At 44.9% G+C, this 16,116-nt stretch overlaps 1 protein-coding gene across 1 annotated transcript in view; it reads right to left on the bottom strand.

The window, feature by feature from the left end:
• Positions 1-16,116, bottom strand: part of CETP (cholesteryl ester transfer protein) — a 47,396-nt gene that overhangs the window by 9,642 nt on the left and 21,638 nt on the right. Inside the window, exons 5-13 of the mRNA XM_075838688.1 lie at positions 14,119-14,206; positions 13,959-14,028; positions 11,624-11,684; positions 8,918-9,009; positions 8,042-8,221; positions 6,403-6,453; positions 5,000-5,152; positions 3,367-3,434; positions 1,950-1,992 (exon numbers count right to left, since the gene is read on the bottom strand). Of these exons, the coding sequence (XP_075694803.1) occupies positions 1,950-1,992; positions 3,367-3,434; positions 5,000-5,152; positions 6,403-6,453; positions 8,042-8,221; positions 8,918-9,009; positions 11,624-11,684; positions 13,959-14,028; positions 14,119-14,206 (806 nt within the window). The remainder of the gene's footprint in view (positions 1-1,949; positions 1,993-3,366; positions 3,435-4,999; positions 5,153-6,402; positions 6,454-8,041; positions 8,222-8,917; positions 9,010-11,623; positions 11,685-13,958; positions 14,029-14,118; positions 14,207-16,116) is intronic.

Raw genomic sequence — 16,116 nt, 5'->3', positions numbered from 1 at the left:
CTACAGCGATCGGAGAGGACAGTGATCGCTGTAGTTGCAGTGGGATGTCGGCTGTATATTACAGCCGACATCCGATGAAGATGGAGCGAGCACAGCTCCTGTGCCCGCTTCATCCTCAGGGCGTTACTATACGCCCATTTTCGGGAAGGGGTTAATAAAAAGTGGTTTGTTTTTTTTTACACCGCTTTCTCTGATCTCCTCACGTATCTCACAGAAGTGAGGAGATCAGAGAAAGTGACAGGAGCTTTCTCCTGCAGACGACGTCACAGACGGCTGTGATTGGTCAGTCTTCAGAGACTGACCAATCACAGCAATCGCCGGCATTGGGGACTGCTAATTGGTCCCCAGGCCGGTAGCAGAGACGGTTAGCTGTCAATGACAGCTGCCGCCGCTGTTCTGTCACTATGTGATTTCACATAGTGACAGTTTATTCCTGCGCCGTAATAGTACGTCGAAGGTACGCTGGAATAAGCGGCCAGCGACGTACTATTACGTCGAAGGCACGCAAGGGGTTAAATAAATAAGTTCTTGCCGAGAGATTCATGATCCAGCTATGGGTTTCAGATGCCACCTTCCATTCCTTGGCAGCTGGGACCTGAACTGCAGCTTCAGTCACATTGAGCCTAGTCTTTCTACTGAATGTTAGGGGTAGTTTAGAGTGGACTTTGGAGTAAATCACTCGCCAGTGTTTTATATTTCTGATGGGATGATTCACAAACAACTTAAAAAGATCTTAGGGTGCTCTTACATGGCTGATCGGCACTCGTTTTCTCCTTTCACAAGGAGCAGTCGTTACCCCGATCGCTCGTCCCCATGAATTACCATCATGTCGGCAGCTCGTCTCCCTGTTTACACACTGCTGACAACGATAATATTTCAGGCTGCACAAACTATACGATCAGCCGGTGAACGAGCATTTACCAGATCGTTGCCCTGTTTACATAGGAAATAAACATTCATATGAACGCTTGTTTGCCCGATAATTGGCCCGTGTAAAAGGGCCTATATCAATGATATGTCCTGTGTGTACAATGATAACAACAAGATTACAATTCAATTAAAAGTGGACGTGTACATGTTCTGTATAGCTGGAGGATGGGCCCTCAGAGTCATTTCAGCAGCGCATGTTTAAAATTCATTAGGGAGTGTGAAAGACAGAAACTGAGCTCTTAGATTTTTTTCCACTGGAGTTTTCCTTTAATATAATTAAAATGACAATGTATTTTAACATTACTATCTGAGTTTTTTTTCGTCTAAAGTGGGCCATACACTTTAGATAGCTGTCGGCCGAATACTCGTTCAACCGACAGCTATTCCTCCCGACTCCACTATACCCATTCACACACGGCCAATCGTGCATGTGTTCTCAGATGCACAAACGAGTCTGGCAGTTTTTTTACTAATTAATTTCTCGCCCCCGATATCTACCATCAGGGGAGAGTTAGTATGCCACCATACACATTAGATGGTCGGCCAGCCATGCGGAAATCGGCGGGTTCAGCAAACATACATCTTAGGCCTCATGCACACTAACGTAGCCATGTGCACGGCCGTGATTTTCAGGTCGGCTGGCCGCGGAGTGTCACCCGCGATCCGCCTGCAAATAGCGGGCAGTTCATATGGCCGCGGCCATTATTTTCTATGAGCCTGGACCGCAGAACACGGCCGTAATAAGACATATCCGTTCTTTCTGTAGTCCAGGCTCCTGGGCCATGCACGGACCGTGGAAACCACGGTCGTGTGCATGGGCCCATAGAAATTAATGGGGCCGCAATTCTCCCGTTGATTTTCGGGGGAATTGCGGCCGCAAAAGCACGTTCGTGTGCATGGGGCCTAAGTGTATGGCCAGCTTTAGTTCAGCATGTTTGTTTTGGTCGGGATCAGGAACACTATTCTCATAAAATGTCACTGGAGAAGTTGACACTTTCAGATATAACTCATATACTCACCAGAGAAACTGATAGGGAGCTCCTGACATTTTGAATATGAACTCTGATATCAAGAAAAAGAGAAGTACTATTAGAATTTGCATTAAACCATCAGTTATCATCATGAGTAAAGTTATTAAAAGTAAACTGTAACCACAGGATAGACTGACCAATCTGGCAATAGGACCTAAGTATTAGGGGTCAGAGCTTTTTTTTTTTAGGCTGAAATCACACATGTAGTTTTGGGTGCAGTTTTTTGAGCCAATGCCAAAAGTGGATCTAACTGGTAGGAAACATATCAGTCTTCCCTTTACACTTCTTTCTTTTTTAATCCAATTTTGCTTTGACTCAAAAACGGCATGTAAGATTCCAGGCTTTATACACACATCGTTGTTTTCGTCAGTTTACAATCCGTTTTTTTTACGGATAGCATACTTAATTTCTATGGCCCCATGCACACTGCCGTGTTTTCCACGGATCCGTGTGGTGGCCGAGGGACCGGGCCACAAAACTCAAAGCCGGTTCTATTCCTGTCGTTTGATGCTCGGTCTTGCCTATTCAAGTCAATGGCGACATGAAAATCACCGAAGGAACACGGATACAATTCCTGGCTTTTGTTGTTTTTGTGGATCGATGAATACGCATAACATACGGATGCAATACCAACCGTGTTTGCGGACATATGGAACGGATACGGAGGACACACTGATGACACACGGACCACAAAAACGGAAAACGGATCCGTGATTAATGAACCGCAAAATACAAACGGTCGTGTGCATGGGGCCTAAAACAGAGCACCACATCCCACGATTTCCTTCACACGACTTCCTACACACACTTCCGTGCAGCCATCACTAGGGGGAGCTCACCGCAAACAGATTTTTTGCAGGCAGAAAATTCTGCCTCAAAATTCCGTCTGGAATTTTGAGGCAGATTTTGATCTGCCTGCACGCAGTTTGCCGCGATTTTCGCTGCATTTTTCGCCCACGGCTATTAAGCGCTGCGGCGAAATGCGCTCGCGGAAAAAAAACGCCTCCGCCTCCCATTGAAATCAATGGGAGGCATTTTCTTCTGTTTTCCGATGCGGTTTCCGCGTCAAAAAAAAACCTCTGTGTGAACAGGGCCTTATACACCTCTCATTGCGTTGAATGGGGCTGTATAAATCCATAATTATTAAGTTCTCCCTAGTGGCAGCCCCTAGTGATGACCTGCGTTTCATGGTTTATATAATACCAGGAAAATTCCTGTAAATGAAAACGAGAAGTAGAAATGTATAATTATGGATGGTAAGGAGCCCATGACCCTTATTGCTTGGGTGCCCAGACAAATAGCAGTCCGCCCCTGGCTGTAACCATCTGTACAATTCCGTTGGCATCATGTAATAAGGATTTGTAATTTAACAGGTTAGATACATTTATGTTGTAATTAAACCTACAAAGGATCCGACGGGTGCAACATGAGTGTTTTATCTGCATACGAGGCCTGGATGGCAGTAACAATTTCCTGCAATAAAAAGCAATTGATTTCAATGTCATGTAGAAATATATGTTATTCAACAGCCACAAAACTTCCTTGTAACAACACAATATTTTGTCATTTAAAAAAAATAGGAAAATCATTGTAATTTGTTGAATTGATACATCAACATTTGGTGGTGGTCTCATCTGAATGTAAGGTTGCATTGAGGCCCTGTAACCCACCCCCATAAAGAACAAATTAAAATGACTGTAATGACACTGTTGACCATTCCCAAAGTCATTTGCCTGCATTTGTAAGGCATTTATCAAAACTCAAAATGACTCTCTAAGTCGGGAAGTTTCAGAAAGGTTGCAGAGACTTTATGTCGACTCAGCACTTCTGACTGGCAGAGGGTTCATTTTGAGTGGTATTACCATATAAACTAGTGACACCTGAGATGTATAGTACCTTAAAGTCCTTGGTCTCCAATGCAAAATTTATTATAGGTCCCCAGACCTAACGTGCCATTTCTAAAGGTATGTTCACACGTACACGTCCGATACGCCTGAAATTACGGTGCTGTTTTCAGGTGAAAACAGCTCCTGAGTTTCAGATGTAATGGCATGTGCAGGCGTTTTTCGCAGCGTCCATTACGGACGTAATTGGAGCTGTTTTTCTATGGAGTCAAGGGAGAACGGCTCCAATTACGTCCCAAGAAGTGACATGACCATCTGCACAGTACACTGTAAAGCCCATTCAAATGAATGGGCAGATGTTTGCCGACGCTTTCAAGTCGTATTTTCGGGCGTAATTCCAGGCGTAAAACGCCTGAATTACGTCCGTAAATAGTGCGTGTGAACATACCTTCATTCTGGTGTATTACTGGTTTTGCTTCGTCATAGGAGCAGAACAACTGAAAACCGTAAGCCCCGGAACCATCGCAAGACGGACACTAACGGTGCCTGACGGAACCTATTGACGCTAATGGGTTTCTGTCATGTTGTCTGCCATTTTTCACCAGATCTGTGATGGAGCTTCCGAAGCAGATGTGAACAAGCCCTTAAAAAATGCCACTGATTTTTAATGTGGAGCAATAAATTGTGTTCTACAAGTTACTGGAGCATGACTTTATGTGGTTTAATCGCTCTTAGGACTTATACAGACGAACGTGATATACGTCCATGCAACGAGCGTGATTTTCACGCGCGTCGCACGAACCTATATTAGTCTATGGGGCCGTGCAGACAGTTCCGTGAATTTTATGCAGCGTGAGTCCACTGCGTAAAACTCACGACATGTCCGTTCTTTGTGCGTATTTCGCGCATCACGCACCCATTGAAGTCAATGGGTGCGTGAAAATCACGCGCACCACACGGAAGCACTTCCGTGGGACGCGTGTGATTCGCGCAACAGCAGTCAAAAGTATGAATGTAAACAGAAAAGCACCACGTGCTTTTCTGTTTACAAACATACAGAGTGTCATAATGATGGCGGCTGCGCGAAAACCACGCAGCCGCGCATCATATGCTGATGACACACGGAGCTGTCAACTGCCTTTTGCGCGCGCAAAACGCACACGCTCGTGTGAATCCAGCCTTAGGTTCACTCACCGTTTCAAAATATAAATCTGCTGAGGAAGGTGTGTTAATTTGGACAGCAACAAAAGAGGTAACAATAGTCCCCTTTGGGGTAACTTCGATTCTCGGGGCTGTGAGACTCCACACGTTTGCAGCGGTATGGTTCACTGGATGTTCTTGGAGGATCTAGCAAATAAAAACAAGCATATTAATCAGACCACAACATGGAAATAAAATCAGTTGCAGATCACAGATTTAATGATTCTTTAAAGGGATTGTCCAGTTTGTACAATTCCTAATTGTTGGAAGGGTCCCATGACGATATTCTGATCACAAAATGCTGGGACCTCCAGCGATCAGCTGTAATCTGTGGGAAAACGCTCAGCAAGTGTTTAATTTCTCTACAGCGCCACTACAGGTCAAATTAAGCATTACACATTTCTTAGCACCCTTGTTCCTTGGGAAGCTGATAACCAATATAGGAGCGATCATAGCTTTCATAGGGATTGTCACCCAGCAGTCCTAAATGCCAAATCTGTCTAGTTATTCAATGATGTGGGAGTGGGAAAGCCATTACTGATTGGAGGAAAGCTAAAACACCAAAACGGAGATCGCTGTAATGGAGGTCATAGAGGTCACAGCTTTCAGTGGAATAAAATAATAAATTACTCTAAGCACTATGAGACTAAGTTCATATGGAGGATTTTCATGTGTGGAAACCACGGGAATATACAAGAAGAAACTGCTTAGAAAAATCATTCCATTAGTTAAAATGGGAAACTGCCCCGTTGTTCATACTAGGTTGAATTTTCTGCCCGCGGTATTGAAAAAGGCGCCATGGAAAACAAGAAGTGATATGTAGGGTAGCCACACGGAGGTTAACCCCAGCTCAGCCAAATCCACATCAGATTTTTCCACATGAAAAATCCTGTGTGAACGTGCAGAAATATTCTAGTTCTTTCATCCATAGGGAAATATACAAAATACATTCATGTACAATATTTGGACCTTGTGTCCATTTAAAAAACAAACAAAAAAAAAACCTATAAAAAATTAAAATCTAATACCAAAGATCAGCACTGTGCCCCAAAAATCTACTAACCCACAGCTCAGGACCGACACCAGGTATGTGGGCACTTGGGTGACAGAGTCACAGTGAACATCCGAACTCCCCCACCCTTAGATTGACAAGTGCTAATTAGCATGTTTACCCATATTGCTATGGGTCTCATAAGCCAAGTTAGCCCTGACATCTGCCCAGGTTTGCCTTGTGCTGACTCTGGCCCTGTCAGTGCCAGTCACAGTGGGCCTTGCTCTATTTCTTCTTTTAGGGTTACATTTATTTAAAATCCAAGGCCACATCAACTATAATGTTTCTCATGTTGTAGTATATGGCACATAACTTATACATTGTAGTTGTGAATACTCCAAGTTACCTCTTGTAGGATTTCCTGATGGGACTCTGCATCATCATCCTTAAAAATATCCTAAATATAAAAAAATGGTCAATGTTTTTCTGTCATTTATCAAAGTTATGCAGAAATTTTTAATAGAAGTTTTAATCTGTGTTGCTGTTTATTTTAGTTTAAAGGGGCCTTCCCCTTCTCAAAACAGCTTGGCTGTTCCTGTAATGCCCATAGACTGCTTTCCTCTGTTTCTTGGCCCTGCCGGCCACTTTGGGATTGCTGAACACAGGACCTCCATTCTCCCATTAGATGTAGCCTCCACCTATCAGACATTTATGACATATCTTACAGAAACGCCATAAAAGTCTATGGTTGAAAAACCCGTTTAGCTATAGAGATGAGCGAATTGTCTTGCCTGATTCGCCAGTCCATAGAATGCAATGAGAGAATAAATAAAGCGCACTAATTTCAGGGGTTAAAAAAAATGAACTTGTAGTCTATAGTGCAGAGTTGCTGAGAAGATCATTAAAGGGGTTTTCCACGTTCTGACAACTGATGAGTTATCCACCAGAAAGGTCATCAGTATATGATCGGTGCGTGTCCGAAACCCGGACCCCGCACCGATCCACCACTCTGGCTGCCTCCGGGCACCGGATGTTTTGAACGGATGTAGTAGTTGGAGTTGGAAGCAGATGGCTCCAACCAGTGCATAGTGGCGGTTCGGCAGAACTGCAGCTCTGCTCCTATTCACTTGAATAGGAGCAGAGCTGCACTACTGCAGCTCGGCCGCTATTATTTGAGCTTCCGGTAATATCCTCCGGTGCACAGAGGCAGCCGGAGTGGCAGATCGGTGCGGGGTCCAGGTGTCTGACACGCACCGATCATATACTGATGACCTATCCGGTAGATAGGTCATCAGTTTTCAGAACGTGGAAAATCCCTTTAACAGGCAACAATCAAATATGTTCGCACTTCTTGTCACTTTTGCAAAAATGTCTGCCGCCCGCAACTGAATAGAATAATAACAATATCTCATCTCACATCACATAAATACCAAACTTTGATGGTTATTATACTTATTTACTAACATATGAAAAGGTGAATATCCTTTTTAGGTGAACATCCATCTTAAAAGATCGACTCCTTTACCTGTTTCTGAGAAAGAAAGTTGGCAAGCAGTATGGTGGCCAATATAGCTCCTGCGGGAGTAGCCAGCCAACTTTCCCAGTGGCAAATCTGCCTAATTATGCAGTAAAATATATATCAACTTATAAACATGATTATTTTAGGTCTGAATATTTTTTAAAGTGGTTGACACATCACAGACAACCTCTTCAATACGAGAACTACCACGCCGATCTGCTGCTGCTGCGACCCCTCAGCAGATGATTACCGTGAAGTAGAAGATTTGGCTGGTTATACATTTACCATGTAGGGGAATTGCAGTATTATATTACAAGACAGACATTCTTTTGTACATAAAAGGCTAAAGTCCACCACAGCAAGAGTTGCTGCTTGTTAGCGACTCTCTCTTCTAGCTCTTAGAGGGGTCCCAAATAAGGGATCCGCCCATGAGGTCCCAAATAAGGGATCCGCCCATGAGGTCCATATGTCCTAATAGGGCATAAGAATAGGGTTTTCCTGATGAGACAGACCCCTAAAGATTTACCTTAAGTTCAGAACCTGTAAGAGTGAGTACCAAACGCTGATCAAGGAAATATGCCCGCACAAGAGAGTCCAAGACCTGCTCTGAAAACCAGAAGTACAGCATCCTGTTGTCTGTTAGGACTGAAGGAGAGAATGTGGAGGCTTTGTAGGAAACAGTGAGGTTCTTGTAGGCCAGAAGACCCTGAGGAAGAGCGGAAAACACGCATTTCATGAGATTTAGCTTGACTTATTGTATTCCACCATGATTGGAAAATGTAGATATATTGTGCGAGCATTTATTTTAAAATAGAGGTCATTTAATTAACTTGTGGAAGTTGTAATGGCTGCTTTAACACATCTAGTTAAAACATAGCAGGATATAATATTTTAACAACTATTTTCTTAAAAGGATTTGTCCAGCATTAGAGAAAAAGGTCTATTTTATTTACCTATTTTTTCCAGGAACAGCGCCACTCTTCTCCATAAGTTGTGTTTGGTATTGCAGCTCATCTCTCAAGCGAATGGGGCTGAGCTGCAATACCAGACACAGCCTGTTGACAAGTGTGGCACTCTTTTTTTTTTTTTAAAGAAAAAGCAGAACCTTTTTGTGTAATCTTGGACAACCACTAAGTTTAATACGTACATCTCAGGTAGGGAAGAATGTGTACTTATCGACAATAAAATAATAGCATCAAAGACCTTATTGGTTGATGTTAGTAGTAATGCCTTTAAGCCAAATTTATTTACCACCAGATAAATGTCTTCCATTAAGTATATAAACCTTTTCTATACAATTTCCACCATAATCTTATTCCACTTCTCATTTTACACAATGAAGCCATTAACTTCAGGTCTGATGATGTCCTTACTAGAATACGACTCTTGTATTATGACTGACCTTGTGGTAGGACTCCATGTAGTTCTCTTTTATGACCGGAAAGGATGTGATATCAATATTCACTCCAATATCTCCATGACTCAGAAAGTTTTCTGTAAGATTTTGAAAAGACATGACTTCAATAGTTGTATATCTAAGCTAAAGTATATACCATAGTTATCATATAAACATAAAACTATTCCATAAAAAAATCCTTTCATGGACTAAGGGTCCCTTTACACTGGCCAATTATCGGGCAAACGAGCATTCACAGAACGCTCGTTCCCGATAATTGCCCTGTGTAAAACAGGGCAGCGATCAGCAGATGAACGAGCAAACGCTCAATCATCGGCTGATTGCATAGTTTTGAATGCAAAACTATTAGGGTATGTTCACACGAGGGCGTCCGTAACGGCTGAAATTACGGGGATGTTTTCAGGAGGAAACATCCCCGTAATTTCAGCCGTAACGGCATGTGCAGGCGCTTGAACGCCGCGTCAGTTACGGACGTAATTGGCGCTGCTAATCATTGGAGTCAATGAATAACGGCTCCAATTACGCCCAAAGAAGTGACAGGTCACTTCTTTGACGCGGGCGTCTATTTACCTGGCGTCATTTGACAGAGGCGCGTAAATATACGTGTGAACAGACAAACGTCAGCCCATTGCTTTCAATGGGCAGATGTTTGTCAACGCTATCGAGGCGCATTTTTCGGACGTAATTCGGGGCAAAAACGCCCGAATTACGTCCGTAATTAGTGCGTGTGAACATACCCTTAGGGTATGTTCACACGCAAACGCAAAATACGTCTGAAATTACGGAGCTGTTTTCAGGCGAAAACAGCTCCTAAATTTCAGACGTTTTAGCAAGTTCTCGCGTTTTTAGCGGCGTCCATTACGGACGTAATTGGAGCTGTTTTTCAATGGAGTCAACGAAAAACGGCTCCAATTATGTCCCAAGAAGTGACATGCACTTCTTTGAGGCGGGCGTCTTTTTACGTAAAAAAAAAACCTGTCTGCACAGAACACCGTAAGACCCATTGAATTCAATGGGCAGATGTTTGCAGATGGTTTAGAGCCGTTTTTTCGGCCATAATTCGAGGCGTAAAACGCCTGAATTGCGTCCGTAAATAGGGCGTGTGAACATACCCTTAGCGTTCTCGGCAGCACATCTCCCTGTGTAAACAAGTAGACGTGCTGCCGACATGATAGAAATGTATGGGGACGAACGATCATAGTAACGATTGCTTGTCCCTATACATAACCGATCATTGCTCCTTGTGAAAGGAGAAAAATATATATTTTTTTTAATGGAATTGATGCGCAATGTAATGGAATTGAAGTGCATCCATGTGCTGTGCCAGGTTTTCACGCACCAATATAGGACATGCAGTGAGTTTCACGCAGCAGACTCTCGCAGCGTGAAAATTCCAACATGTGTGAACGACCCCATTGAAATCAATGGGTCTGTGTGCTGTGCGTGATTTTCATGCACAGCACACGGACTAATTTTATGCTTGTCTGAATGAGCTCTAAAGGCCCTTTTACAATGCCCAATTATCGGGCAAACGAGCGTTCACAGAATGCTCGTTCCCAATAATTGCCCTATGTGAATGGCAGTGATCAACCGATGAACGAGCTCAATCATCGGCTGATTGCATAGTTTTGAATGCCGAAACTATTATCATTCTTGGCAGCACATCTCCCTGTGTAGACATGATAATAATGTATGGGGACGAGCGATCAGCGTAACGAGCGCTCGTCCCCATACTAGCTCCTTGTAAAAGGAGCAAATGAGCGCCGATCAACGATCTGTCTCGTTGATCGTCACTTGTGTACACGGCCCACGCCGGGCCATGTAACCATGTAACAGGAGATGTTTTACCGACTATCATTGCGGGATAATACTTATTAATCACTGTTCTTAGCAGGGGTGTACACGGAAGTGCAAGGGCCCCAGTCTGACGCTGGTTAACACCACCACACCCCTAACCACCTGGGACAGGAGGATTTGATGCTTGTTTGTCCCAGTCTTCCTCCCCTGATCCTTGGGTTTATTCTTCCCACGCTTGTTTGCGTACGTTGAGGGTATGTGCACACACACTAATTACGTCCGTAATTTACGGACGTATTTCGGCCGCAAGTTCCGGACCGAACTCCGTGCAGGGAGCCGGGCTCCTAGCATCACAGTTATGTACGACGCTAGGAGTCCCTGCCTCGCTGCCGGACAACTGTCCCGTACTGTAATCATGTTTTCAGTACGTGACAGTTGTCCTGCAGCGAGGCAGGGACTCCTAGCATCGTACATAACTGTGATGCTAGGAGCCCGGCTCCCTGCACTGTGTTCGGTCCGGTACTTGCGGCCGAAATACGTCCGTATATTACGGACGTAATTAGTGTGTGTGCACATAGCCTGAAGGGCCTGTAGAGAAGGAACCCCTGCACAGATTCTTACACCCATTAAAATAAAGGAATGCGTCCACTCAGGGCATGGCCCCATCTGTCTAAGGGCCCCATACCAGCAGGTTGGTCTGCCTCTATGATACATATGGCTTTGGTTCTTAGTAATACCACTGTAGGTTCACTAATACAAACATTTCCTTTACCTTCTGGATTGTAACCCAACCATTGACAAACATCATCTCAACAATTATTATTGTGCAACAAATTAAACCATTATCTCCTAAATAAACAGAGAACATAATAAGTAATGTCTCATAAGATATACCTGCTTTTTCTTGGATGAAATCAGCAAGTAGGTTTGCGACGTAGTTAATTTCTTTGCAAATCTTCAGAATAAAAATATGTAGAATGTATAAGTTACGGCGTGCATCACGCCAGTCATCTCTACAACATGTACATGTTTTTCTTACCCACCTCCAGATGAACCCGAAAGCAGCACCCATTAATAGTTAACATAAACCCTTTCAAGGGGTTTTATGTAAAAATAGCTTAGAGTGGTACAAGAAGACAACCACTGTCCACATGGTCTATTAGGGAACATAATTGTCACAGAAGAAGATTCGTCACTCACACCCCTCTCCGTTACCCAGAGTGGAGAGCTGCAGTAGACAATGGGCGCTATGCAATACTACATTTAATACTACCACCGTAATGTAATATTACAGCCATTGCAGAGGAAATGTATGCCATAAATGTGTGATAGATACGGGACCTCCTGGTGAAGTGGCTCCCGGCCGATGGCATTCAGACGGAGAATGGATAGGTGGCCTCGGCTCCCTCTATTCATTTCTATAGGAGTTATGGAAACAGCTGAGCCCACTCGCTAGCGGCGGCGGCTTCACCAGGTGGGACGTGGATATGTCATAAAAACCTATTAGCTCCCCTGACATGCCTGTTTTAGTAAATACTTGTATTTCCCATAAAAAAACGATTCTGGAGAATCTTTTCTTAGAACTCTGTGTTTTACCGTTCCTCTGTTATTCCTCCTCCAAATTTATGAAGACATTGACAACTGAGTGTTACCAGTTGGGGGTGCATCCCTACACAGTATGACACTGTCCAGAGGCGTAGCTAGCAAGAGGGAAGGGCGGTGGCCCCAGGCCCTCTGATATGGTGCAGCGGGCTGGGCTGATCCCCCAGCGGTGGCATGTCCCTGTCGCAACTGTATCTGCGTCTTCAGGATGCAGATACAGTTAAATCCAATGCTGGAGAATGGAACCATCAGCTCCCTGCTCCAGCATTCACTGTGCGACGCCGGCCGTGAGCGGATCAGGCACAGACAAGCGTGATGCAGTGACCTCATCGCGCCTGTCTGTGCCGAGTCACACACTGCATAGTGGGGGAGCAGTGGGATCTCATCCACTTGTCATGGGAACGGGGTTAGGTGAGGTTTTTTTTATTAGGCACTATAGGGCATTACACTGTATGGGGGCAGGTTTGGGGGCTATATACTGGGGGGGATTATACTGGCAGTGGAGGGCAGGTCTGGGGGCATTATGCTAGATGCGGGGGCAGCTATGAGGGCATTATAATGTGTGTGGGGCAGCTATGAGGGCATTATACTGTGTGGGGGGCACTATAGGGTCATTATCCTGTGTGGGGGTAGCTATGGGGGCATTATACTCAGTGAGGGAAACTATAGGGGTATTATACTGTGTGGGGCAGCTTTAGGGGCATTATTCTGTGTGGGAGCAGCAATAAATGCATTATACAGTGTGGGGACAGCTATGGAGGCATTATAATGTGTAGGGGCAGCTATAGGTGCATTATACTGTGTGGCGACAGCTATAGGGGCATTATCCTGTGTGGGGGAAGCTATGGGGGCATTATCCTGTGTGGGGGCAGCTATGGGGGCATTATCCTGTGTGGGGAGGCACTATTGGAGCATTATACAGTATGATAGGCTCTATAGGAGCATTATACTGTGTGAGGGCCCCTAAGGGGGGTCATCATACTGTGTGGGGGGCATTATACTGTGCGGGGAGGAACTATAGGGGTATTATACTGTGTGTGCGGTAGCTATGGGAGCATTATACTGTGTGGGGGTGGCACTATATTGTGAACGGAAGTTACGTAAACAGCGGTTACATAAGCAGGGTAGCTCGCTATGCTCCGCTGTTTCTGTGGCATCCATTCACTTCTATGGAAGTTTATAGAAACAGAGTATCACAGCAAACTACCCTGTTTACATAAGCCTGACAATGCCGGATGCGCCTCTGCAGTTGTAAACATGCATTGGGGGCCCACTCAGATGTTTTACGCCCGCTGTGCTAAACCCCTAGCTACGCCTCTGACACTGTCCAATCAGTGCTCAAAGTCTCAGACTGCGTAGAGACACGCCTTTTGACGAGGGGAATGGTAACACCCAGTTGTCAATGTATTCTAAAATTTCTTGTAGGAATAACAGAGGAACGGCACAACGCAGGTACATGAAATAGGTGCTCTAGAATCATTTTTTAAGGAGGACCACAAGAATTTACTAAAACAGACATGTCAAGGGAGCGGACAGGTTCTCCTTAATCTTCATGTTTAGCAAAAATACAAGTTGCCCACACAGTTCAAGCTAAACACAATCTCAAGCATAGAATTGTAGTTCTCACCTGACTTTTCAGCACAAGCTTTAAGGTGAATGAAATAAAATCTGTGAACAGCTGCTTGAACCAACCAGGGCTGTAAAAAAATTAAAAAAAAATCCCAAGAATAACAATTTATTTGTCTTTATTTTGGCTATAGAAATTTATTAAGATCTGGATCTCTTACTGCCTGTTTCCGTGAAGATGTAAGATCAGCCTATGAAAGGTCAGGTAGCAGTCGGATGTGTCAGCGGCAACACGATTATTCCCACAAGCTGGAAAATATGAGATCTGAGATGTTACGCACAGTATGATAAAGCAACAAACCGAGATTATGAGAGATACATAAAGATAACTCCCTGTATCAGGGGCGTAACTAGGAAACACTGGGCCCCATAGCAAACGTTTTACTCGGGGCCCCCTCCCCTGGGTGCCACACACAGCCCGCCATTGTAGATAGTGCCCCCCCTGTAAATAGTGCCATACAGCCCTCCCCCGGTGCACAGTGCTATACCGACTCCCCATACAGAGTTATACAGCCCCCCCAGTAGACAGTGCTATACAGCGCCCCCTGTAAACATCCGGTTCACAAACACAGTATCATGCTCCCATAGTGCCCCCCACACAGTATAATGCCCCCATAGCTGCCACCATACAGTATAATGCCCACACAGATGCCCAATACAGTATAATGCCCCCATACAGTATAATGCCTACACAGATGCCCCATACAGTATAATGCCCACACAGGTGCCCCAACACGGTATAATGCCCACACAAATGCCCCATACAGTATAATGCCCCCATACAGTATAATGCCCACACAGATGCCCAATAGTTTAATGCCCACACAGATGCCCCCATAAAGTATAATGCCCACACTGATGCCACCATGCAGTACAATGCCAAAACAAATTCCCCCATACAGCATAATGCCCCATAGCTGCCCCATGCAGCATAATAACCCCATAGCTGCCCCCCACATAGTATAATGCACTCCATAGCTACCCCCACAGTATAATGCCCCATAGCTGTACCCACACAGTATAATGCCTCCCATAGCTGCCCCCTCAGTATAATGCCCCCCATAGCTGCCCCCACAGTATAATGCCCCCTCATAACTGCCCCCACAATATAATGACCCCCATAGCTGCCCCCACAGTATAATGCCACCCACAGCTGTCTCCACAGTATAATGCCCCACACAGTATAATGACCCCTTATAGCTGCCCCCACAGTATAATGCCCCCCATAGCTGCTCTCATAGTATAATGCCCCACATAGCTGCCCCCACAGTATAATGCTCCCCTTAGCTGCCCCAATGCAGTATATTGCCCACATAGCTGCGCCCACAATATAATTCCCCCCATAGCTGCCACAATATAATGCCACCCATAGCTGCCCCCACAATATAATTCCCCCCATAGCTGCCACAATATAATGCCACCCATAGCTGCCCCCACAATATAATGCCACCCATAGCTGCCCCCACAGTATAATGCCCCCATAGCTGTCCCCACTGTATAATGCCCTCACAGTGTAATGCTGCCCATACAGTATAATGCCCCTCATATAGTAAAATGCTCCTATAGCTGCAAACATATCAGCCCCCCTTCCCTACCCAGTATAATGCCCCATAGTACCTAATAGAAAAATAATAACATAATTACTTACCTATCCCCGTTCCCACGACGGGTGGAGGATACTTCTCCTCTGGTCTGTCCTCTGAGTGACTCGGCGCAGACAGGCGCGATGACGTCACTACATCGCGCCTGCCTGCGCCGAGCCGCTCATGGCAGAATAAGTGCTGGAGCAAGGAGCAGTCCGCTCCTTGCTCCAGCATTCAGGAAGCGGGACCAGCGCGATCAGCGCAGTGTGGCTACGGGGTTCCTGTGGGCCCATCAGGCTTAGGTCGGGTCACAACTGCAACCGTTGCATCCCCTAGAGCTACGCCACTGCACTGTATAATGAAAAGTTATTTAACTTTCTAATATACTTTTTGTTTCAATTCCTTACATTTTTCAAGATCCCTACTTGTAGTCCTTGAATGGATGCTTCATTGTTTTCTTCCAAAGGATGAAAATCTGTCCTGGTCATACAGGTACATGACTCGTTACAGTGAAGTTATCAGAGCTGTTAGGGCTTGTCCACACGTAGCGGAATTGCTGCGTATTTTCCGTCCAGA

This window comes from Rhinoderma darwinii, chromosome 9, assembly GCF_050947455.1.
Source record: "Rhinoderma darwinii isolate aRhiDar2 chromosome 9, aRhiDar2.hap1, whole genome shotgun sequence".
Taxonomy (NCBI): Eukaryota; Metazoa; Chordata; class Amphibia; order Anura; family Rhinodermatidae; genus Rhinoderma; species Rhinoderma darwinii.
Note: the sequence above shows the minus strand (reverse complement) of the source record. Positions and strands in the feature narration are given on the sequence as shown.